At 54.8% G+C, this 23,952-nt stretch overlaps 1 protein-coding gene across 1 annotated transcript; it reads left to right on the forward strand.

The window, feature by feature from the left end:
- The first annotated feature begins 7,170 nt into the window (after positions 1-7,170).
- Positions 7,171-22,842, forward strand: Mnt (MAX network transcriptional repressor). The gene is made up of 6 exons (XM_059271178.1): positions 7,171-7,658; positions 12,740-13,325; positions 13,815-13,856; positions 14,017-14,128; positions 19,155-19,347; positions 19,538-22,842. The coding sequence occupies exons 1-6, from the start codon at positions 7,586-7,588 to the stop codon at positions 20,329-20,331; spliced, it is 1,800 nt and encodes a 599-aa protein (XP_059127161.1). The 5' UTR covers positions 7,171-7,585; the 3' UTR covers positions 20,332-22,842.
- Positions 22,843-23,952: the final 1,110 nt, after the last annotated feature.

Below are 23,952 nucleotides of genomic sequence, written 5' to 3' on the forward strand. Positions count from 1 at the left end.
TGCCTGAGGCTGGAGTTTCTTCCTAGTAGAGGGGGGTCAGCCTGGTCTGAGGTAGGATCCCTGCTCTGTCTGACAGAGGTGTACCAGGATCCTGCCTTGTCGGCTAAGGGTGTGTGTGTGGCTGGGCTTTGTATTGGATCTTCATTTACAAGGAATTTGTTCTTCCTTCATGTGGCAGGAGTCAAGCAAGAAAGGGTGCACTCCAGCCCTCACTCACTAGCAAGGAGTGGCTTTTTCCGCATCTGCTAATGAGCTGAGTGGTACCATGTTGTTGGGTGCTCTGAGGGAAGCCAAAAATCTAGGTTTATTTGAATCCTACTTAATTGTGAATCGTGGTAACTCACCACTGTATTTAAAAAAACAAAATGTAGTAAAACATCAGTCTGTGACCTCCACCAAGTAACAGTTATTTCTGCCTCTGCCTTTCCTAATCTTGCTCACTTGACCTCTGAAGTTTGGTTGCTGCCTACCCTCTTAATGGGGCCCTTCCTACTCCTTAATCCCCAAGGATTTATCCGTAAGTCTTAATATGTGCACTTCTCTCTTAGTTCAGGCTTCTGGCGCCCACTTCTGTGAGTTAACCCATTGTACCCTAGTCTAGACGGTTCTGAACTTGGATTACCAGCATAGGCAGCGTCTGCTGGACAGCAGGGTGGATTTAGATCCGGGGCAGTGAGACGAAAAGAACCTGTGCAGGGGAGTTTTCAGAAGCCCGGAGAGTGGAGAACGGTGCTGCCACAGGGTCATCTCGGGAAAGCCAACTCCATGCTATCCCCGAGAAAGGGGGCTTTCCCGAACAGAGCGAAGGCAGCTCTCCCTTCCAGGCCGTTTCCCCTCCTGCCCACAGCCTTGGCATGCTACCACATCTCCAGCCTTTGAACAACTTCATTTTATAATTGTAATAAGTTTTCATATAAAAATTTAGAAAATAATTAATAACCTACAATTCCACTACTCAAATGAAATTATTTTACATTTTGTTGTCTTAGTGTGTTTGTATGCATATGCATTTTAAACAACTGTGAGGTCAATCATATTGTACATTAATTATAATTTTAGAATCTTTTATTTAGAAGTATATTGTGATTTATTTATTATTTTTCTTTCTGAATAGAAGGCTAATAATCTGCTTCAAGGGAAGCTGTACAAATAAGAATTACTAGTAACCACCCTGCCTGAAGCCAGCCACTGATGGTTCTGTGCCTGCATCCTGCTCCTTCCTTGCTCTGGTGTGCTGGAAGCACACTGTGCCCGGCCGGTTGTTCCTAGTTGGAGCTTTAGATTGTCCTGAAAAAGGTTTTCACTGCTGTAAACAACATTTTACCAAATGTCTTTGTATCAAAGTTTTAATGTAGTTTTCTTTTTGTAGGATAAATTCACCTGGAGTTGCCAAGGCAGAAAATATGTTTCCCCAATTTGCTCACAAAAAAAGCTAGGCTAATGTACATTTCCGTGAATAAGTGTTTTTTTTTGTTTTTTGCCATACCTTTGATAGTTTTAGAAGGCTGATTTTTTTTTTTTAAAGATTTATTTTATTTTTAGTTGGGTCTGTCTGTCTGTCTGTCTGAATCTGTGCATGTAAGTGTTGGTGCCCTAGGAGGCCAGAGGTGGAGTGATCTGCTAGGTAGGAATGCTGGGAACTAAACTCAATCCTCTGCAAGAGCAGCTCATGCTATTAGCCTTTGAGCTCTCTCTCCAGCCCCAGAAGGCTGTTTTTAAAAAATTCTTCATCAATTGATAGGCCAAAAAAATTGTTCCATTGTTTGAATTTCATTTTGGGACTGATAAGGTCTCTTCAGCTACGTATGTGCTATTATTTCATGCATGTACTACTTTAAAATCTAGATTTTTGTCTTTATTGAAAACTGAAAATTCCCATTGTAAGACTTCCTTCCATTTTATCATTTCTTCTCCACCTTTAATGATGATTTTATTTTTACAGTTAGGAATGTCTAGAGATAATAAAATCCATCACACTGGGCCTTTATATTTGTTTTATTTGCTTTTGTGAGTAGAAAACTCCATTGTTCTGGAGTAGAAAATGATTGCCTATTTTTCATTATAGCTTGTTTTATTTTCATTTTTTTCATACAATACTTAGCAATTTATAGGTATCCATTTTAAGGATCTGTTTGACAATGGTGCAGTTATTACAGATTGGCTTCAGAAATGGCCAATAAAGCCCCATCTAAGATCACTAGTGGGGACAGGGAGCAGGGCCGACTAGGGAATAGAGATGTATACTATGTTCTCTCACCTGACCCCACCCCAATGTGGAAGTAGAAACTCAAGCTAGCTTGTGGCCACTAAGCTCTGCAGAGTGGTTCCAGCACTGCCCAGTGGAGACTTGATCCCACTGCCTGCCTCTTGGGTATGAACTGGATGGTAGACCTTTCACAGGCACTGACTGCAGTCCAGCCCTCTGCCTTGAGAGGAGTTCCTATCTCCCAACACATCTCCACACCCCAGTGATCCAGCTGGCTCTTGACTCACATTGCACAACTCCACCTCTCTTTACTCATAACTCTGCCCAGCCCCACTCCCTTGACCTGAATTAATTGACTCCCAGGAAGCCACATCCTTTTTCCTTCAAAGGAATGTCTGAAGTCCTCATGCTTCTATGCCTTTCCAGTGGATCAGCTTCTCCTACCCCCTGGCACCCACAGCTCCAACTCTAGACAAGACAGCAAGGCTTGCCCCTGGCCTCTCAAAGAAAAAGCCTAGTATGAAGCTCCTCTTTTCTTGTTTCTGAACTGCATTTCTTTCTTTATTACTCAGTGTTCACACCCAGGGTGGGTGCCTGGATAAAAGTCTACGCTTTTCCCTGTCCCCTTCCCAGGCCCAGTTAGAGGTTCCCCCAAGGCTTTCTCACTCACGGACTAACCTGTGTTTGGAGCAGCACTAGGCAAAGTTAATGATTATCTGTTTCTAGCAGTGGTGTGTGCACATGTATGTGTGCTTTCTTACCTTGTTCACTCACTTCCGGGAGACTGGGCAGGGACTCTGGACCCCATACAGATGGTACTTGCCCAGATTAGACTGGCAGACAGAGAAGGTGATCAGGCCACTTCATAATTTGACAGCTTGGTGACCTTTGATAAGATACCTTTTCTTGGGGTCTTAGACCCTGTAATCACAACTCATCAGCTATGACATCCAATGAGGCCGTGCTGGGAGGAAGTACTTTAGGCAGAAGGAGAAACTCAACTGTACCTGTTCGGTGGGTGTTGAGAAGTGGGGACGGGAAGTACAGACTGCTGGGGAACCCACTTCATTGATGACTGGTCAGATAACCTTTCAGGGTACACCTGTCAGGAATTTAGAATTATCTTGATGGCTTTGTTAAGACTTTGGTTCAAGAGGCAGGCAGATCCCTGAATTTGAGGCCAGCCTGGTCTGGAGTGAGTTCTAGGACTCCACAGAGAAACCCTGTCTCAGAAACAAAACAAAGACTTGGGTTCAGTGTTACCCAGCCCTAAGTGCCCTCAATTTCTTTGATGATTTGATTTGTTTTGGAGACAGAGTCATTCTGTAGCTCAAGCAGGCTTTGAAACTGGGAAACCATCCCTCTGCTTGAGGTTGTAAGTGAGCCACCATGCCTGACTGCTTTTTTTGTTTTATTGAGCTAGGGTTTCTTTGAGTAGCCCTGGCTGTCCTGGAACTTGCTCTGTAGCCCAGGCTGGCCTCAAACTCACTGAGATCCACCTGTCTCTGCCTCCCGAGTCGTGGGATTAAAGGTACGTGTCAACACCACCTGGCTACTGGTTTCTTTTTATGTTTTTGGAGAATATAAGAGCTGGGAGCCTGACTTAGTATTTCATAGCCCTTAGGTGCCTGGTGTCATTGTGTTATCCCTTGCTGCATCCAGTATGGGAGAGCAAAATGAACCCTGCCCAGTAGGAATGTAGTAGTCAATGCCACCTTCTCACTTCCTACACCACTCCGCTTACCAAAGATCACCTGGCCTTGCCTATAAAGATACTTAGCCAGTTGTCTGGCACGTGCTTGTTAAATGAGTATTACCTAGTGTGTCCCTGGGCATAGCTGTCTGATGTCCTCTATCTTATAGCTGGCTGTTTCTCTTCTTGTGTTAATTATGACTGGTGAAAAGTTACCTAAAGCCACTAGTAAAAGGTACCAGGTCAAGGCTGAAAGGTTGGGGCATCTCCTGGGATCCACTTTGAATATCCATACTCTTTCCCACATCTTATTGTTTGGAAGTGTTCAAGGAAGTGATTTCACATAGCACTTGGAGCTGTCAATGTATGACTCTGTTGGGATGAATGGCGAGAAGATAGGAAGTCAGCCAGTATAGACATGGAAGGAGGGTGCACTATGGGGTGTGGATTAGATATTGAGGTGCACAAGACAAGAGGAAGAAGTTTGAAAAAGTGCACAGATCCTGTTGCCCTCCTGATCCAGACATCCTCAGCACCTAGAAGCCATAACAGAACTTGAAGAATAAGTATTAGGAGATGGTGGCTCTGACATCACTCTCCAAACCTGCTAAGCTTTTGCTAAAACATCAAAAAGACTTTTTCTCTTGAATGAATGTGCTTGCCAACTTATACCCTGGCTCCACCCATTAAAACAGGAAACTGAAACGTGTTAAAACAGCCCTCCCATTCATTTCTCTCTGCTGTGCCTCCTAGGTGTCTCCCCCTCCTACTGTCCACTCCGGAACTTCCAGAAACATTGCTAGATGAGAAATTCTGGTGGCCACTTTTAGGTTCCTAAAGGCAACAACAGGCCCAGCAAAAGCCTTTCTAAATCCTTGCTTCTGCCTAACATCCCCTGGCTGCTGTCCCCATGTGACCCAAATAAACATCATGTGAAGCCTGTAAGGCTGTTTGTTTTAAGTAGCAAGCATCTCCACTAAGCTCTGGAGCAGATGGGGTATTGGGGGCAAGGGAAAGGCCAGCCATCAAGTCTGTATTCACCCCACTTTCGCTTCCTCTCCCTTGAGAAGAGAGGTGCTTTCAAAATACTGCTCAGAAGAGTAATGTTGTCACAGAACTGGCCCCTCACAGGAGTAGAAGCACTGGTCTTTGACCAGTAGAAAAGACTCCAGGTGTTGGGCCACTCGAGGAAGACAGGACAGGTGGCAGTCTGAGTGAAGGCTGTGGTCCTGCCTCCATGCGAAAATGGTAGTCCCTACATCTCAGGCCTTCCACCACCTGCGTCTGTATCATCGCCATTTTCTGTAGTAGGTCAGACCCAACCACACCCAAAGCAGGTAGCTGACATCAGGGAGGGGAACCGGGTTAGAGCTAGCACCCCTGTAGTCTTAGGAAAAGGCTACTTACCCTGCAGAGGACTGGGCTTTCATGGTTTGGTTTACTCCAGCTTCATGAAGTCAGTGACACCAGACATTTGTGGAAGGGCGATTCATGCTCAGTTCCACATACTACACACAGTTCAACACACCAACATCAAAGCTCCATTCAGCTGTGCAGGGAGTCCGTCTGTCTCTAGGATAACCTTAAGGGGAAGAGAAACCTTTAAGTCTCTTTTGTTCTGTGATCCTGGCTGTGCTGGCAGCCCTTGAAGCAGGTACATATATACACTTAAGTGCACGGTGTGGATAGGTTGGACTGTCAAGGTGGCCTGCCTCTAAGGTCTCAAAGGCCTGCTTTCGGGTGTTGTGTGGTAGAGCCTGAGATCCTGAAAGCACTGGTTAATCAAAGAGTTTGAGACAATAACAGGGAAGTGTTTATGCCTAGCACTGGGACAACAGAATTGGATCATCTCCATGGTGCCCATAATAGTCCTGTGCTTTTCACTGTTAATGGAGATTGTGTGGCTTCCACCAAAGAACCCAAACAGTGTGGTTGGGTTTTAGGAATAGGACGTTTCTGTTGTCCTAATCAGACCCCTCTCTGCACAGTAGTTTAATACTCCTTCACTTTTTGCGGGGCGTGGGGTACAGGACGAGGTGGTGGTGAGAAAAGTCTGGCCTCAGACCTGACTTCGAAGAGTTAGTTGCTCACGGCACAAGGAGCAGTTGGAATCGTCCCTTCTCTTGGGCCTCAGTTTTCTTATCTGTGAAGTGCAATGATTTGGGCAAGCTGACTTCAAAGATCTTTCTGATTGTACCCATGGACGGTCCTAAGCCCTAGAACCAGGATAAAGGCTGGCTGGCGAGCCTAGGAGAGAGCGCGCCTCCAACCCAAGGCAGCGACCCCGCCCCGCGCACAGCCGGCAGCCCGGGTAGGGCGCAGCTTCCGCCCTCCACGTTGTTGTTCCTGGTTTAGACTACGCCTCCTCGGCCTGGGCTGTGGGCGCTTCGCCTTCTGACCACTGCTGTCCCGGCACCACAACGAAGGCTGTCCTTTGGAATGGCACGTTTTCAGTCTCCGCCCATATCAAACACGAGTGGACAAAGAATTCAGGGAAAGGAAAGGGATACTTGGTTTTGAATGGGAGGGTGATGTAAAGCAGGGGATGGGCCTGAGCAGGACTGCGGAATTCCCCTGTAGGTGTCTCACCCTACGTTCACCCGGTGGCCTTATCCGCACCCGCTAAAACGACCCTGTAGACACTGGCCCTTTAAACAGAAGGCTGGCGGCGCGGGGTGTCCATGTGGAGCTGCTCCATGCCGTGTTGTCCTGCCCGCCCATTGGCGGGCGGCCTGGTGATGTAGCCTAATAGGATGCGAACGCACTGCGGGGGGAGGAACAGAGACAAAATCCGGAACGGGATCAGCTCTCCGCTCCCTCTGTCAGTACTCTAGCTGCTGGCTGTCAGCTCCGCCCAGGGGCGGATCCCGGGGGAATTGCGACAGACCGGACGGCTGCAGGATTTAGGTCGTGTCTACATGGGGCGGGGAGACCTAAGGGTCAGATCGTAGGTTTCCCTGACTTGTACTACCGCTGTCTCAGCCCACAGAAGCCTTGGGTTTCCCGTCCTTTCTCTCAGCAAAACAGATCCCGTCGTGAATGCCTCAAGCACGCAACCCCCGTTTAACTTGTGGCTGGCCGCGGAGCAGGGAGGGGCAAGGCGGGAAAGCGGAAACAGCGCGGAAGCCTGGTTCCATCTTCTCACCCCCACCCAAGCCACGTGTGCGCGCGCGGTGGGCGGGGCTATCCCTGGCGCGACCCCGCCCTCAGTGAGACGCCGCGGCCCTACGGGCGGGGGCTCCGGTCCGGGCTTTGGCTGCGGCCCCGGTGTAGTAGCGGGGGCGGCGGCCGGGGGCAGCGCGGCTCCTTCCCTTGTTGTGTGTGTCGGTGCCTCCTCGCCATCTTGTTGCAAAGCCCTTTCTTGTCGGCGGGACTCCGGGGGCCGCGGGGCGGGAGGCATCGGAAGGGAGGAAGAGGAAGAAGGAAGGAAGAAGGCAGTGCCGCCTTTTTTTATTTTTTGCATCAAAATTGTTTTAATTTGCAAATTCCTATTTTGCAAATATTTTGGAAGACATTGATTTTTCTCCCCGTGCTCCCCCGTTCTTTTCTGAGGAGTGCGCTGCGCCGCCCAGCCCTGTCGCCCCCCGGAGGTGATCCCTCCCTCCTGCCGGCCCGCCAGCCTGACCTGTGCTTGGCTCGCGGGCGGCAGCCTCGGCCCCGGCGCGCCCCCGGCTGCTCTCGGCGCGATGAGCATAGAGACGCTACTGGAGGCGGCCCGCTTCCTGGAATGGCAAGCGCAGCAACAACAGAGAGCACGTGGTGAGCGGCCCGGCTGGGCCCCTGGGGCACTGGGCAAAAGGGGAGGCCAGTGACCCCGATCCCCAAACCCACTGGAAATAGCAGGCAGGTCCCTCTACGGCGCGACCTAAAAAACCGGGTAGAGCACGGGCTCCCCGCAAGAGCTGCCGTCCCGAAGGAGGGATGCGAGCAGTGAAAATAATTAATGAATCCATTAACATGCAAAGAGGGACCCAGCTTCTGCGGGTGCCACCCTAGCTGCCTGGCACCCCCCGGTACACCTTCAGTGGGGGGCTCCTTAGGTGTGGGCGGGCGGCGCCCTGGATACCATTGAGGATGTGTGAACCGGGGGATGGGGAGAGGGATGTTGATGTGTGGGGGTGGCAGACCCGCGTGTGCGTGCGTGTGTGCATCAAGATGTGTGATCGGAGCCGGGAGAGAGCGGATGAACGGACGTGTACACGGGTGTTTGTACAGCACACGAGGGGGCGTGTGCGTAACCGGGTGGGGGTGGGGAATACTCTACGCGGAGCAGCTCTCCGGATTCCCTGGCCCCGGCAGGAGGGTGCGGGAAACGCTCCCGGCAGATCTACGCGCTGCTTCGGGCGGAGGCGGCCTTTGCAGAATGAAATGACATCGCGTGTCTTATGATCTTGGCCAGCCCCGCCTGACCCCGCCTCCCAGAGCTGGGCTGGGTCGCACGTCTAGGTTTGGCTGAAAGCTGCGCTGATTGGGTGCATGTGAGTGTCCCGCGGGTCGCTGGGGGCAGCCCCCAGGCCCCCCTGCCTTGCCCTGCTTTAGCCGGTGTGGAATGTGGCGTGTCTGCGCGTTTCAAACCCGCTCTTGGCTGGAATGTTGCGTGTGCCTGCGTCCCAAGCCCGTTGGTTACACGGAGCGGTGACGTAGGCAGGTCCCGCCCCCGACCACGTGCACGGGGGACACTCCCGCTGGGGACTGAGCGGCCCGGCCCCTCCTCGCCGCCTCGCGCTTGCCCGGGGGCGGGGCCTGGGCGGGGCTGGCGAGGGGCCTTGAGTCGGGTTGGGCTCGGGCTCGGGTTGCTGGCCATCTCCCAGGGAGAGCCTTTGCCCTGGGTAGGAGGAGCTACGTTCACCTTGGCTCTTGCTGGATCCTCCTGTTTTTTGATCCTGTAGTGAGGGAAACCCTCAGGATCTCAGGGTGACATCTACAACTAACATCTTCTCACTGACCCACTAACGGTGTCCCCGAGCCCTTCTGGCAACAGCCCGGCCACATTGGAATAAGTCAGGGTGAGAAGGGCAAACTTTGGCTTGCCCTCAGAGAGGATAGACGAAGGTTTTATGGTCCGGCCCCCCACCCCTTTTGGCTGTGGTCCTTAGCCTTCGAGTGCTGCTGAAATAGAGGCTGAAGGGAAAAGACCTTAGCTTCCCAGACGCTTGCGAGGGCCTCCGTTCTGCAATATGTGCAGTTCCCAGGGATTCCTGGTCCCCCTGCCCTCCCTCAGAACCCTTCAGTCGGCAGTGTTGTGGTGGAGAGAGTTCTTCGCCCTCCTTTCCTTTCTCTCTGCCTATTGTTGCTTCAATGATGAGTCATGCAGGAGGTAGTAGTGTGTGTGTGTGTTGTGTGTGTGTGTGCTCGCGCGCGCGCGCGCCCGCCCGCCCGCAGCTTGTTCCGCTTGGTGGTAGGGCGGGAGGAGTGGTAGCCGGCGAGGGGCGGAGGAGCTGCAGGTCCGCGGGCCTAGTCAGCGACCGGCCTCTCAAGGTCGGGAGTCACTGGAGTCGTGCAAGACCAGTGCTTAGGTTTGTGCAGAACAGATGGTCTGGGGTATCGACCCTCGTGCCCCTCCCCCTTGTGTTTTGGGCCCAGAGCAGGGTCAAGCAATGGACAGTGCTGGTGGTTAACCAGAATGACAAGTGTGTGGTTTCAGCGGCGGATGTGGGGAGGGGGCGAACTGAAGAGTTTGGAGAGAACGAGTCACCCGCCGCCGCTACCATCAGCACAATGCAGTTCAGGAGTACCCATTAGATCCCACTGTGGACCAGGCAGTCTGAGAGAGGTGAACAGGATTGACCCTCCTGTTGCCCCTAGGGAACTCTTATTTCACATTAACCTTCCTAGGTATCTAGAACAGGGAGAAGGCCTCTACCGCCGTGTGTGTGTGTGTGTGTGTGTGTGTGTGTGTGTGTGTGTGTGTTCACACTTGTTCAATTAGCCCAGAGCTGACCGGTCAGGTGGCGGGGGCTGGTGGGTGCAGCTCTGCAGAGGAACCTAGGAAAAGCCCTCTTAGGGAATTGCACAGCCCTTCTCTTCCCTCCGAGGATGGAGCTCTGGGGAGAAGCAGAGTCCGGCTCCCAGGCCTCAGCTGCTTGATATTGGATCACAGAGTCTTAGAAGATGGGTGGGTACTGGGAAGCCCAGTGTGCCTCAAGTACAGAGAAGGCCAGATTTGGTTCCCACAGGTTAAGACCCCTGTCGTTGACACCAGCATGCTGGCCAGAACTGCCCATACTGAGGTATTTACTTCAGATAACCAGCTCTGAGCAGGGATTCTCTTATCCTCTCCGTTTCCATCTACAAGGCAAGGTCAAGCCTTGCAGACCAGTTTGCTCACACGACAACCTAAGGATGTGCTGCACACGTAAGCAGTTGTGAGGGAGAAGAGAGGGAAGGGCAAGGCCCTGCTGGTGCCCGGAAGAGGACTTAGCTGGCCTTTGCCAGCATTTGTGGAGATGACTTGAAATGGTCTCCTACCTTGATGGGAGGGAGCTGGCTGGTGTGTGCAGAGGTGCCCGCACCTGCCCTGCTCTGAGCCTGCCTTCTGTGCCAAGCTCTGGTAGCATTCAGAACGAGAAAAGTCCTGTACCCATGAGGCTACAGTAGCTTAGCAAGGTTGTAGGCAGTATGAGGCCTGTGCTCTCCCAGCCCAGAGGGTCTTGCTAACTTCACTGGGGTCAGTGTCTGGGTGGAGCCTGGAGGAGGTAGGTGTGGTGTGCCATGTGTGTGAGGGGAAGACACCTGTGGGTCAGAACATTCCGTAAGATGGCCTAAGCACGGGTTGTCCGTCCAGGAGGCCCCAGAACCACCAGTGCACGGGGAGGGGACCCTGTGGGTAGGAAAGGAGGCCGAACCAGGGGCGGGAAGCTCTAGGGGGCTGGTGTGGTCGTGGAGCAGCCTCTGCTGTCCGGTTAGGGTTGACAATGCTGGGTGTGGTAGAGCCTCATTCAGTGAGTCCTTCCTGGTATCTGGGAAGCATGTCTTGGTGGCTCTGGAAGAGATGGGGGAGGGGAGGGTGGTTGCTGTCTCCTAGGGGAGCTTTAAATACAGACTTAGCTTCCAGTCTAGTACCTGGCTTTGGACCCCTCCACCTATGGTAACTTAAAACACTTGTCCCCAGGCCAGTGAGCAAGCAGTGTCAGAGAAAGCTTGACTGAGGTCGATCCTATGGTGGGAGGAGAGACAGAACCCCTGAGAGCGGTCCTCTGGCCTGTGTGTACCCTCACTAACACAAAATAAAGATTAAAAAAAAAAAAACCAAAAACTGGACCAGTCAAAGGAGCTTTATTAGGCCTGAGTTTAAAGTGTGTGGGCCAGATCTGTTCCGGGCCCACAGGCCCAGCCAGAGAAGGACTCCGAAGTTGGAACTGCACAGGCTTCTTTGCCACTGTGGTTTGTGGGGAGCTGCAGTAACCTAAGTCAAGTGCTGACAGAGAGACCCCCGGGTGGGTGAGCAAGGCCTCCTCATTGGAGTAAGCCTGTCCTCCCCTTCCTGACGGGCAGGGGAGATGGGAAGAGGCCTGAACTCTGGCTGCTGGGAAACAGTTGATGATTCCTTCCAAACACTTCCTCCTCAGCTTCCTCCTCAGCTCCTTCCTTGTCTTGTGGGGCTGGAGGTGGCCCCCGCTCCTTACACTGTTCCAAGCCCAGAAGACCGTGGGGTCTTTTGAGTTACGAAGACCTGAGGGGGACTGTGCCCCTCCTTCCTAGGGAGGCGTTAGCTCCAGCCCCACATCACATGATCCTGTTCAGGGTGTGTCCACCCTCTGTTGTCAACAGTTTTGAACACCACCAGCAGAAGGGTCTGGGCTCCTTCCCTTACCTGGGGGATGGTGACCCAGCCCTGTACAAAAGCCATGGCTTGGGAACCTAAGGGTGGGGCCTTCGAGAAGCCGGTTCCTGGATAGCTCCGGTCCCATTTTTGTCCCGCTCTTGAGTGGGTCTCACTTTCACTAGAGATGCTGAGGGATGCGATCATGAAGGTTGCCCGAGTTCAGTGGCCCTGCTCGACCTCTGCTGCCTTTACCTGGCTGGTCTTCCTTTCTGCCCGCCTCCCCCTGTCTACACTGCGCTGTCCCTGCTGTAAGTGGTCCTGCACAAGGGACAGCCTGCAGGGCCTGAGAGAAATGGGTCCTAACATGTTGGGAGAACAGCTGTACCCACTGCTCTCTGAGGAAAAGTTGGGGCCTTTGGCTTAGCAGGCCATGTTCTCATGAAGTAAATGTGAGGTGTTTGCCCTGTAACCTGGGGCTCTTGTGAGAACTGGGGTGTGGATGTGAGAGGACACCTAGTGAGCTTACAGTGAGAAACAGGGCATCTGGCTGGGCAGCAGACTTGCTGTGTAACTCAACAAATCATTTTGTCTGCTCGTTGTTTGTGAAACCGAGGTACTGCCCGCTCTCTAACTGGTGCTGGGTAAATTCTGTGGAAGGCCTCTCCATGCTCCTGTGGTGGTCTGGCCTCTTGCCAGCTCAGACCTCATCCATCCCTGTGCACACCTTAGCCTTATGCCCCTCTGGATACTCCTGTTGGTCACCTATCTCGTTCCACATCCAGCTGTAGGTCGCTGGGCCCCCAACATCCCATTCATGAACCCCTGTCTTCCCCGCAGCCAGCCTGGTACCCCTATTCCTTTTCTGTCCCACTCCCTGCCCCAGGACGTGAGGTCCCCAGGGGCAGGGACCAGGCTTGTGTCTGTTAGTGCTGCCTTGCTTGGCGTGTCTGGTGTCTCAGGCCGGGCAGGATGTCACTGAGCCCTGGCTGGGACGAAGTTAGGGTTGGAGGACAGGTTTAGATGGGGGCCCAGGACCCTGGGCTCCGCTGAGACCCGGTGTGTTCTCTCTGCATAGAGGAGCAGGAGCGCCTTCGTCTGGAGCGGGAGCGGGAGAGAGAGCAGGAGCAGAAGAGGGCAAGTAGCCTGGCCAGGTTGGCCCATGCCCTGCCTGTGGAGGAACCCCGCATCGAGGCTCCACCGCTGCCCTTGTCGCCACCGGCACCGCCACCCGCGCCACCACCGCCGCTTCCCGCCCCTGCTCCGCTGACCGTCATTCCTATTCCTGTAGTGACCAACTCCCCACAGTCCCTACCCCCGCCTCCACCTCTACCCCCGGCAGCCCAGCCTCTACCCCTGGCGCCTCGGCAGCCAGCCCTGGTCAGCACCCCTGGACTCAGCATTAAGGAGCCAGCCCCCCTGCCCACCAGACCACAGGTGCCCACCCCTGCCCCCCTACTGCCTGATCCGAAGACCACAGTTGCACCGACTGGCAGCCCCAAGCCTTTGCAGCCTCTCCCTACGCCCATCCTGACCATTGCGCCGCACCCTGGAGTCCAGCCTCAGCTGGCTCCCCAGCAGCCACCCCCGCCCACGCTTGGGACCCTGAAGTTGGCACCAGCTGAAGAAGCCAAATCCAGTGAACAAAAGAAGAGGCCTGGGGGGTGAGTGGGGCGCGGCAGAGGGGCCGGTTGGATGGGAGACTGTCCATCATGGGCTGGGAGTGCAAGAGAAGCTACCCTGGCCAGCTAGCCCTTTTGGGGAATGTCCTGTGCCACTTAAATACCTCTCGTAATAAAGCACCATCCTGCTGATGGTTCTTAGCTGTGTTGTCAGACCCGCGGCAACACGGGAGACCACGGCAGGCTTTTCCAGGCCATTGCCGGAGGTAGATTCTAGAACCCCTCCAGGATCCCTTCTGGCTTAGTTGGACCAGTGGGATGCAGAGTTCCCGGGGCCATAGGTTTTGATCATAGAGGTCCCCTCCAGGAGGTGGATGGGCCCAACACAGGGCCAGCGCTTCCAATTTATAGAGAGAATGTCGGGGACCAAAAAGCCTAAGACACCTGGTCAGTGGGGGTATGGGTGGTGTGGGTCCGGAAGGCCGGATTTGGGGCCTTCCTCCCTGAGCCTCCTATTTGTCTGGGTTTCAGGATCGGAACCAGAGAAGTCCACAACAAATTGGAGAAAAACAGGTGTGTGTGCACACTTGGGAGTGTGACTCTGGGCCCGCCCCTCCCGGACTCACCCACCCTCGGGTTCCCCCCAGAGCTTCTGTTGGGTTTGCCCCTGCCTCCTGCCCCTGTGCCTGTGCCCTCCGGCGCTGGCTGACCAGCGTTCACCCCTTTTCCCCAGGAGGGCCCATCTGAAGGAATGTTTCGAGACCCTGAAGCGCAACATCCCCAACGTGGATGACAAGAAGACGTCGAATCTGAGCGTGCTGCGGACGGCGCTGCGGTACATCCAGGTATGTGGGAGGGAGGCAGGGCTGGGCGATGCCGCCGCCGTGACGGCCACAGCGCCACTTTCCTCCTGCTGCCGGCAGGCAGGCTCCCCCGCCCGCCTCCACGCGGGCGCTGAGCACATGGCCCGGCTGACGTCAGCGGGGCTCCCAGCCCGGGAGGGGGCGGGCGGGAGGGCGCCTGCGCGAGAGGGCGGCGGCGGCGGCGGCCGTGCATTTTCCGGCCTTCCCCTCCCCCACGCGCCGCGTCTGCTCAGCCCGCGGGTAACCAGGGCACGCAGCGGGCCCGGCACCTCCCAACCTGCAGTGCCCGGGCGAGACCCGGACTCGGGCCAAGGGCGGTCACTAGTTGCGGGGGGGGCGGGAATGAATCGGGAGGGACGTGGTGTCTGCGTTCACCTGGCAGCGCACAGGACTACGGTCGGGGTGGGGCACGGAGGCTGCCGGGGTGACCGCGCGCGGGGCCACTGAGCCTTAACTATTTCCTTTCCGCGAGTGCTGGGCTGGGCGGGGGGGGGGGGGGGTGGGGTCCCCGCTGGTGATGTCGCCTCTCCCCACGGACACTGGCGGCCCTCCCCGGCAGTGCGAAGTTGCTGTCGCCCTGGAAACCGCGTAGGGCTCCGCGTGCCCGGGAGGCGGTGGGGGGATGGGCGCGGCCAGGCTGGGCGGCGCGGGAGACCAAACCGTTGGGGAATGGGAGGGACCTAGCGCTCCCGGCGGCGGCGGCGGCGCGCACGGGGTGCGGGGGGCAGGGCGAGCATCGGGGTTTCCGTCCACCCACTCGGGATGCTCGCGGGAGCGCGGCTGCATCACAGCTTCCGTGGGAGGGGTGCCCGTACTCCAGCGGGGCTTCCGTGGCTGGGTCACAACCTGGAGGGAACCGGACCTGGGGCTTGTGGCCGCGCCTCTGAGCCGCCAGCCGAGGCGCGCGCCCTTCTGCCCGCCTCCCTGCCCGCCTCCCGGAGCTTCCCGGCAGCTGGGGGCGGGGCCGGCCGCCCGCGGTGACGCGGCGGAGCAGCGGGCAGGTCCGCGTGGGTGCGCGCGTGCCCCGGAGGGGCGGGGCCTCGCTTGCGGGGCCCAGGGGCCCGGCGCAGGCTGTGTGTGCAGTGTCCTGTAGCTTATTTCCGTGATAATTTTACTGACTTCGGGCTTGGGCGTAATTCACTTGTTTTAACCAAAGCAGTCTCTTAGCACACCTCTGCCGTTACGCCGTGACATTTTCCTTGAGTATCAGTTTCCTCATTTGGTGTGACGCTAAGTAGAAAAAAATAGTACCATAGAGATGGTAGAAGAATTGAAATTTATGCAAAAATTTTGCGGTCTCTAAACATTAATAGGATTGTGACTGCGAAGTAGGAGCTGGAGCAAGACGAGTGTCTTTTTATAGATGTGTGCCTGGGGAAGGGAGCTTTGCATAATGTGTGGATTTGAAAATATCTTCGCTGCTGTAGAAGCAGCTGAAGGAAGCTCCCTTAGAATCAGGCCTAAACTGACAAGGAAGTGGGAGGGGCCCCAGGCTGCCCGTGAGAATGCTTGTCTGGTGCTGGTCATAGAAGCAGAAACAGAAGTCACAAGACTCTGGAAACGCAGCGGGGTGATGGGTGGCGCACGCCTTTAATCCCAGCACTTGAGAGGCAGAGGCAAGCGAGTCATTGTGAGTTTGAGACTAGCCTGGTCTACAACGTGAGTTCCAGGACAGCCAGGACTGTTACACAGAGAGACCCTGTCTTGAAAAACCACACAAAAAAGATTGTGGAAACCCTGTGTGGTACCCATTTATTTCATTAAATGTTTTTGGTCATGCCCTGGGTCTGCTTCTTAGGACCAGAGACCAAAGAAAAAGGGATGAGTTTTGTTCTGGTATAGTAGGACCCGCAGCAGATCCTAAATGTGAACGTTCCAAGGACTGTGTCTTGAGGGGTGGCGGGATCTGTTTTGGGGCGTTGGGAAAGTGCCCGGGAAAGGACATTTGCAGAGGCCTGCTGGACAGCCACATCTGGGGAGTGAGGCAAAGCACAAGACAGAGTGGTGGTTTCTTCAGCAGGAACGAGGGAGAGGTATGCTCGGATGTACAAGATGCTAGCGGGATGACTTGTCTTGCAGAGAGGCAACAGGCACTAGAAGAGGGTTGAAAGTTGGCTCTGGGGAGAGCAGTGGGGCCTTAGGGACCTGGGGCTTTGGTAGTGTTCAGAAGGGAAGGGCTGTAGGAAGGCCTGCCTGATGCCACGTGCCTTTAATCTCAGCACTCTGGAGGGCGAGGCAGGCGGATCTGAGTTCCAGGCCCGCTGGGCTTGCATAGTACAGCCTTGTCTTGTCTAAGGGCAGGGGGTGTTAGGGGAGGGTGTCGAGGTGGTCTCCAAAGTTGCTTGGGGTAGTGAAGGACTTGAAGAAGGCCACAGTGAAGTGGACGGAGACAAGAAGAATAGACATGTATCCAGATCGACACCTAAAATAAGTGGGTTTAAAACAGAGCCCGGTGGACAGGGAGCTTTAGCTCAGAAGAGAACTTGCCCAGCACTCCTGCGGCTGTGGACTTAGTTGCTAGCACCACGAAACAGAAGTGGAGCCGTGTGGACTACCGGTTGACTCGGGGGAGCTCTGCAGGGGTCTCTAGGCCTGTGGGCTGAACTCTGGAAAGGGGGTGTTTGGGCCCCTGACACTTTATCTCCCTGACCCAGAGTCTAGCCTCCCTGAAAGCAGTGGATAGAGTTGAGGATGGCACTTCGAGCCAACAGTCTCAAGGTTCAAGTGAGGACTGAGTCACCCAGGGCCTGTGCTTGATGTGGCCTCCTCTGGTGTCATATGCAGGTCTCAGGGACAGAGAGGACACAGAGGTGCCATGTGTGTTTGTGTGTTAGGGTAAAGACAAGGTCTTTCCTACTGTTTCTAGCAGAAATAGGAGAAGCAGGTGAAATTGAAGTCGGGGTGGTACATGGGGGACTGTGGTGTGGGACTAATGACAGGTATGTCGAGGCCGGCATGGCTCTGGGCCTTGTGTTGCAGGCATTGAGAGTGTGACGCTTTTGCTCACCGCATAAGAAATGTCCAGAGCTTGGGGCCACTGGATGAGTGTGGGGAAGTGGGGTCTAGTGGTAAGGGGGTTGGATGTGAGGCTGTACCCAGCCAGGAGAAGCTGCTGAGCTGCTGCTAGATCATGAGTCTGTGGGTTCCCTTGGACGGAGGAAAGGTGGGGTAGAGGCTGACACCCTGATAGGAGGGTGGCAGATTTACAGATCCTCGGCGGCCTGAGTAAGCATACTAGTGGTCACTGATGTAAACTGACTGTAGAACAGCCCTTATAATCCCTCACAAATTGGACAGAGACCATGGATGGTGAAACAGTTATTCCGTGGTCCAGTGAGCCAGAGCTAATGAAGCCCCATTGGACAGACTCCATTCTGTTAGTGACACACTCCATTCAGATACGCAGTAGGTTTACTGGGAGAGACTGAGGCAGGAGGGTATGCTGACAAGGCCTTGGGTTGGGGAGGGATAGTGGAGGAGAGTGGGACTTGGGTGTGGTCTAGGAGTCGAGAGACCAGGGGTGGGCTGGTGAAGTGTCTCAGGGTGAAGGAGCCAAGCATGTCAGCTGGGACCTACATTAGCGAAGTTGGGAAAAACCCTTATAAGTTGTTTTCTGACTTGACTTGCACTGTAGCAGTGTGTCCCCTTCCCTGCAAGTAAGTATCATTGAGACAGACAGACAGACAGAACCCCCACACATGGGGTCGGGGAGTGAAGGCAGGGGATGCATGTGCGAACAGCAAGGCAGGGTTCAGAGACAAGCTAATGTGTGGAGTGCCCGTGGCCTCTGCACCTGCGGGTGACCCCATGCTTCGGAGTTAGATGTTCAGAAGCAGGGTGAGAAATGGACTCTGGAGTCAGCAAGGGTAGGAGTGCCTGCCTTGACTGATGGACACAGCAGGGCTGACCTTCCTAGGCTGGGAGACAGAAGAGGTGGGCCGAAGTGTCGGGGTCTGGAGGTCACGGAGGCACTTTACTTTAGAAGGCAGCTGAAAACTGGGGCATGAGCTGGCCTTTGTGTATGCAAAGGAGACAGAGTGAGGCTTCAGACCAGGGCAGGGCTGAGTATCGAAGAGGCATTGTCGGTAAGGAAGGACCCTCCTGTGTTCTGAGGAAAGCAGGGATATCTGTGGTGAGTCTGGACCTTGTGGTGAAAACTCCCTAGAGGTGTGCAGTCACACCTGGGGTACTGTGGAACTCCCCAAGATCCTTTATTGTTGGACAGTAGGGCACAGCACAGGTTTTTCAGGTTCAATGTCCTCTAAGGTCTGGAGGGTTGTAGGCCGCTCCTGAGTGGGGAGCAGTGTGAATTGCGAGCTGGAGAGGAAGCATGGGTGGCTGAGGGGCCACTGAGGTCGGGGGAGGAACGGGTCCAGCGTCGCTGCCAGGCAGGTAGAAGCCTGTGATAGAAGCCACGCTGTCAATCTAGCAAGAAACCTTCCAGGGACCAGGTAGCAGGGAACCGGTGAACGGTGGTGGAGAGGAGTGTCGGTTCGTTGCCGGAGGGTACCAAGGAGGGTCACTGTAGCCTCAGTGAGTGACCAGAGTAAGATGAGTGATGGTAGAGGCTGTGCGGGAGTGAGATGGGGTGAGACTATGAAGTCCCTGAGGACCCCGTCAGGGTGGTGTGGAGAAGGGTCCCCTGGGACTTGGATCAGTGTCTCAGATGCTGGTCCTCATTGGGCAGAGAGATGGAATAGGAGGCAGGTGTGGCCTCCCAGCTGCTTTGGTCACTGCAGAATGGTGGTTCTTAACCTGTGGGTCGCAACCCCTTTGGGGATCACGCATCAGCTATTTACAGTATGATTCAATTCGTAACAGTAGCAAAATTACAGTTCCGAAGTAGCAATGAAATAATTGTATGGCTGGGGGTCACCACAACATGAGGAACTGTATTTAAGGGTCGCAGCCTTAGGAAAGTTGAGAACCACTGGTTCAGAAGTTTTGAGGGCCATGGAGCCTGTGGCTGCTGCTAAGGGCACTCTGCTGTCCCTTGCCCTGTCCCCAGTCCCTGAAGAGGAAGGAGAAAGAATATGAACATGAGATGGAGCGGCTGGCACGGGAGAAGATTGCCACGCAGCAGCGCCTGGCAGAGCTCAAGCATGAGCTGAGCCAGTGGATGGATGTGCTGGAGATTGACCGTGTGCTCCGGCAGACAGGCCAGCCTGAGGATGACCAAGTCTCCACCTCCACAGCCTCTGGTGAGCCTCGGCCCCTCTGCTGGTCCCGTCACCCTCAAATGCCGTCCTTAGCTTCCCTGAGGTTTTTCCCTGCTAGAAAAGAGGCCACCTGTCCCAGCTCCAGCATACTGACCTCCAAGGACACCTTTGCCTCCAGCCACTTGTTCCCCAAGCTCTTCTGACCTGCTCCCTGCCCTGTGTTCCCTGACAGAGGGCGAGGACAACATAGACCAGGATATGGAGGAAGACCGGGCAGGCCCACCTCAGCTGAACCATCGTCCCCAGCTGGAGCTGCTGAAATCCACCCTGCCAACCCCCAGCACCACCTCTGCGCCTCTGCCTACTCCCCCGCACCCTCATCCCCACCCAGTGGTCCTGCCTCCTGCCCACCTCCCTGTGCAGCAGCAACAGCAGCAGCAGCAGCAGCAGCAGCAGCAGCCACCACCACAGCAAAAAACCCCTCTGCCAGCCCCTCCTCCTCCACCAGCCACCCCGACCCAGACGCTAGTGCCCGCTCCAGCCCATCTTGTGGCCACGGCTGGAGGCGGCTCCACAGTTATTGCCCATACAGCCACCACCCACGCCTCAGTCATCCAGACTGTGAACCACGTTCTGCAGGGCCCAGGGGGCAAGCACATCGCCCACATTGCCCCCTCTGCCCCCAGCCCTGCTGTGCAGCTGGCACCTGCCACACCCCCCATTGGCCACATCACAGTGCACCCTGCCACCCTCAACCATGTGGCCCACCTCGGCTCCCAGCTGCCCTTGTACCCACAGCCTGTGGCGGTGAGCCAGCCTGTGGCAGTGAGCCACATCGCCCACACCCTTTCGCACCAGCAAGTGAATGGCACAGCCGGGCTGGGGCCTCCAGCCACTGTCATGGCAAAGCCAGCCGTGGGGGCCCAGGTGGTACACCACCCCCAGCTGGTGGGCCAAACAGTGCTCAACCCTGTGACTATGGTCACTATGCCCTCCTTTCCTGTCAGCACACTCAAGCTGGCTTGAGGATGAGGCCACTTAGGTCCCCAGTGGGGGCAGGGAAGGGGGACCTGACTGCCCCTCTCCCACCCACCAGCTCCACACATTCCAGCCAGGCCCGCCCCACCCACACCACCCCCAGGCCTCCTAGGGGAAGGGGGTGCAGAGACTCTGAGCCAGGGGAGGGGCCCTCCAGGGAGTTGGGTGCAGGTAGGAAGTTGTCCTGCTGCACTAGGACTCGGTAGACATGAGGACGCTTTGGTGGACGTACTTGCCTGCCCAGCCTGGTGCCAGCCTGGTGCCAGCCCTGGTGCCACTCCTGCCTCCCTACCTTGTCCACCCCGAAGTCTGCGCTGTGGCTGTGTTCTCTGGCTTCTCCTTCCCCGGTCTGCCTTCCTGTGCTGCTGCTGCTATTGTCTGGTGAGGTGGCTGAGCTTCCCGGCCTTCCCTCCCCAGCCTCAGAGTCCTCTGGGACTTCTGTATAGGAAACAGAGCCCCAGAAAAGTGAGGACTGGGTGGAGAGGGGCCCAGCTCTGAGGACAGCTGACAGATCCCAAGATCTGGAGTCAGGCTGAGACAGGTGAATACCTGGGCCTGGGGCTCTCTGATCCACCTGGAGTCACTGTGATTGATCACAGTGGGAACTGTTTAAAATGAGTCTCAACCAACAATAAACAAAATGTAGGCTGTTGCCAAGTTTTCCACACCTGCCCCTGGGCTTCTGACCTCTCAAGAGCAGGCTGAGCTTAGGGCTGGGGAGGTGGGTCTGGCGGTCTTGCCTCCCACCCACGAGGCCTGGGAGGTTCCATCCTTGGACCTGGTACTCACTGTCCTGGTTCCTTGCTCTGCCCAGTGCTTCCCCAGGCCTCTGGGTTTCGGTACTGCCTTCAGCTTGGGAAGCAGGATCAGCAATGGTTCCGGGAACTAAGCCGCATTGCTGAGGTATCAGTGAGCTGAAATCCTGGGGCTTTTCCCATCTCCCGCTTTGAGTGGCAATTTTGAGGCCCCTTCCTGGTGGGTGCTGTACTGTCCACTGTGGAAAGGGCCTTTGCTGGGCTAAGACAAGGCTCGTCAGGACTGGGAAGAGTGAGGGGTCCTGTGCTTAGGGATGCTGTGTCTCCTGCCTCTGCGTTTGCAGGCCGCTTCGGCTTCTCTTTTTAGGTGGATATTTATTCTAAGTGGCCTTGTGTCAGACACTCAGTGTGCACATTCAGCTCCCCACTGGACACTCACCAATGGCCTTTCAGTGTGGGGCAGGAAGCAAGTGTCCCTAGGTGTGAAGTTTGCACTGGGGTAAGTTGGGGGGCCAGAAGGAGGGCTCAGGGTCCTTCAGATGACATGTGAGCAGGGCACTGAGGCCAGTGAAGGTCTTGAATACATTCTCCCTTGAAATAGTGACTCCTCAGATGCTTAAGAACTCACAGGTCCTTCTGGCCCTGGAGACCTCCAGGGCACTTTATTATGTCTCCTGGGGTAGGGAATGGTGGCTAGGACCAGGTCTCTATCCCAGCGCAGAAATCCTAACCCCACAAGCTGGCTGCCTTCCTGTGGCTGCAGCCACCTCTACCCACACCCTGCCTCTGGGGGCCACCTCCACTCTGCTCGGTGTTGTGACAGAGCAGAGTCCGGTGCTGGCACAGTCAGACCACGTGATGAACTTGCCCCCACCCCACCCCTTTTTTCCCCTCTCTGTGTCTTGAGGCCAGTTCCAGAGCTCACACCATTGTGTTGGCCTGCAGGCCTGCACAGATACCTCATCATCCACCCCCTCCCCCCACCAGGGGTTCCTCCAGATCTAGTGCCGAATGACGATGTCCAGATTGGTGATGATGGGTGTTGTTGCTGTTTTTGTTGTTTGTGACTGCTGTGTGCCCAAGTGGGCAGCCACCTCCCAGCCCTTCCTTGGGCATCTCCCCGTTGAGAGCTGTTAGGACCACATCTGTCCTCACCCTGTGGGACCGCCTGGCCCTTCCCTTCCTATCCCTTCCAGCCTGGGACACACACACACACATACACACACACACCTTACCTCTCATGCGTGTTTTACCTGTGCTGTTTGGAGTGGCTCACTGCCTGGGATCTTTACCTCGGGGAGGAAAAGGGGGGAGAGTGGTTCCCTGGGGGCCAAAGAAGGGCAGAGAATGCCTGGAGGGTAGCTGGGTCACCATAGCCTCTCTCTAGGAACAGCTGCTTCTCCCCCCAATCCCAGGGTCCCACTCCCAATCCCCAAAGAGGTGGCCCTTGTTTACAGTGAGGACTCGGTCACTGTGTCTCTGTTTCCTGAAATATGAATTGTAGCGACCCCAGACTGTAGAGATTTTTATGTGTTTGGGTACATCTGCTGTGTGGGAAAAAAAAAAAAAAAAAAAAACTACAAAAACCCTAATTTTGTACATATTGTATTTTTACTATTGAACTGTATTCTAGTGGCTGTTCATGCTCCGAGACTTTAGGTATTGAGACATGAATACTATCCATGTAATAAGCACTTGCCTGGAATAAAATATAAAACTGAAATAAATCTGCACTGAAACCTGACATGGGGCTGCTAGCCTGCAGCATCTGGGTCATTTCATTCCGAGAGGCAGAGGCTCACAGGGACCGATTAGCTGGAGGCTGAGAAGGCAAGAGAATAAAGAAAATGGGGTGGTGGCCTGAGTGACGTAATTAAAACCTGGTAATGAGGTTCCAGAGGTGGCTTAGCAGACAGCATTTGCTACACTTCCAGAGGAACCCGTGTGGGTCTCAACACCCCCATTACGTGGTTCACAACTGCCTGTAGCTCCGGTTCCAGGGGCTCTGACTCCCTCTTGTGGCCTCCATGGGCACCTGCATGCATGTGACAGATCAGCACACATCAATAAGCAGTCACATAAATGTAAATAAAGTTTTTTAAACAGCTTGTTAAAGGGCTGGAAAGATGGCTCAGGAGTTCGCACTGGCTGCTCTTCTGGAGGACCCAACTTTGAGTGACAGCTCCCAATGGTGATTCAAACTGTAACTCCAGTTCCAGGGTATCTGATGCCCTTTGCTGGCGTCTGCGGGAATCAGGCACACATGAGGGACAGACAGACAGACAGACAGAGACTTGCAGGTGTAACACACACACACACACCCTTAACAAAGCAGGCTGGGTGTGGTGTGGTGGTGCACGCCTCTGCAGGGACTAGAGGTGTGTACCAGAGGCAAAGGCAAGTGGGTCTCTTGAGTTTGAGCCAGCCTGGTCTACAAAGCAAGTTCAGGCCAGCTAGGGATACATAGAGAGACCCTGTCTTAGAAAACCAACCAACCAAAAACATCCGCGGATGGTCTGCCCTTACCTTGAGATGTCTGTTTCTCAGACAGGGTTTCTCTGTGTAGCCTTGGCTGTCCTGGAACTCCCTCTGTAAACCAGGCTGGCCTTGAACTTGTAGAGATTCACCTGCCTCTGCCTCTGAGTGCTGGGATTAAAGGCGTGTGCCACAACTGCCCGGCTACCTCAAAATGTTTGGGGAGCAGCCACTAGACAATTTTAGGAAGGATCTAGCCTCACAATTGTGACCCCCCCCCCCATGCCTCAAGCTCTGAGACTATAGTTCTAGGTCTTCCTTAAGCTTACACAAGGCTGTATACTTCATAATTTCAAAACATTATCTTGTTTTATTCTTC

The sequence above is a fragment of the Peromyscus eremicus genome, chromosome 8a (genome assembly GCF_949786415.1).
Source record: "Peromyscus eremicus chromosome 8a, PerEre_H2_v1, whole genome shotgun sequence".
NCBI classification, from domain to species: Eukaryota; Metazoa; Chordata; class Mammalia; order Rodentia; family Cricetidae; genus Peromyscus; species Peromyscus eremicus.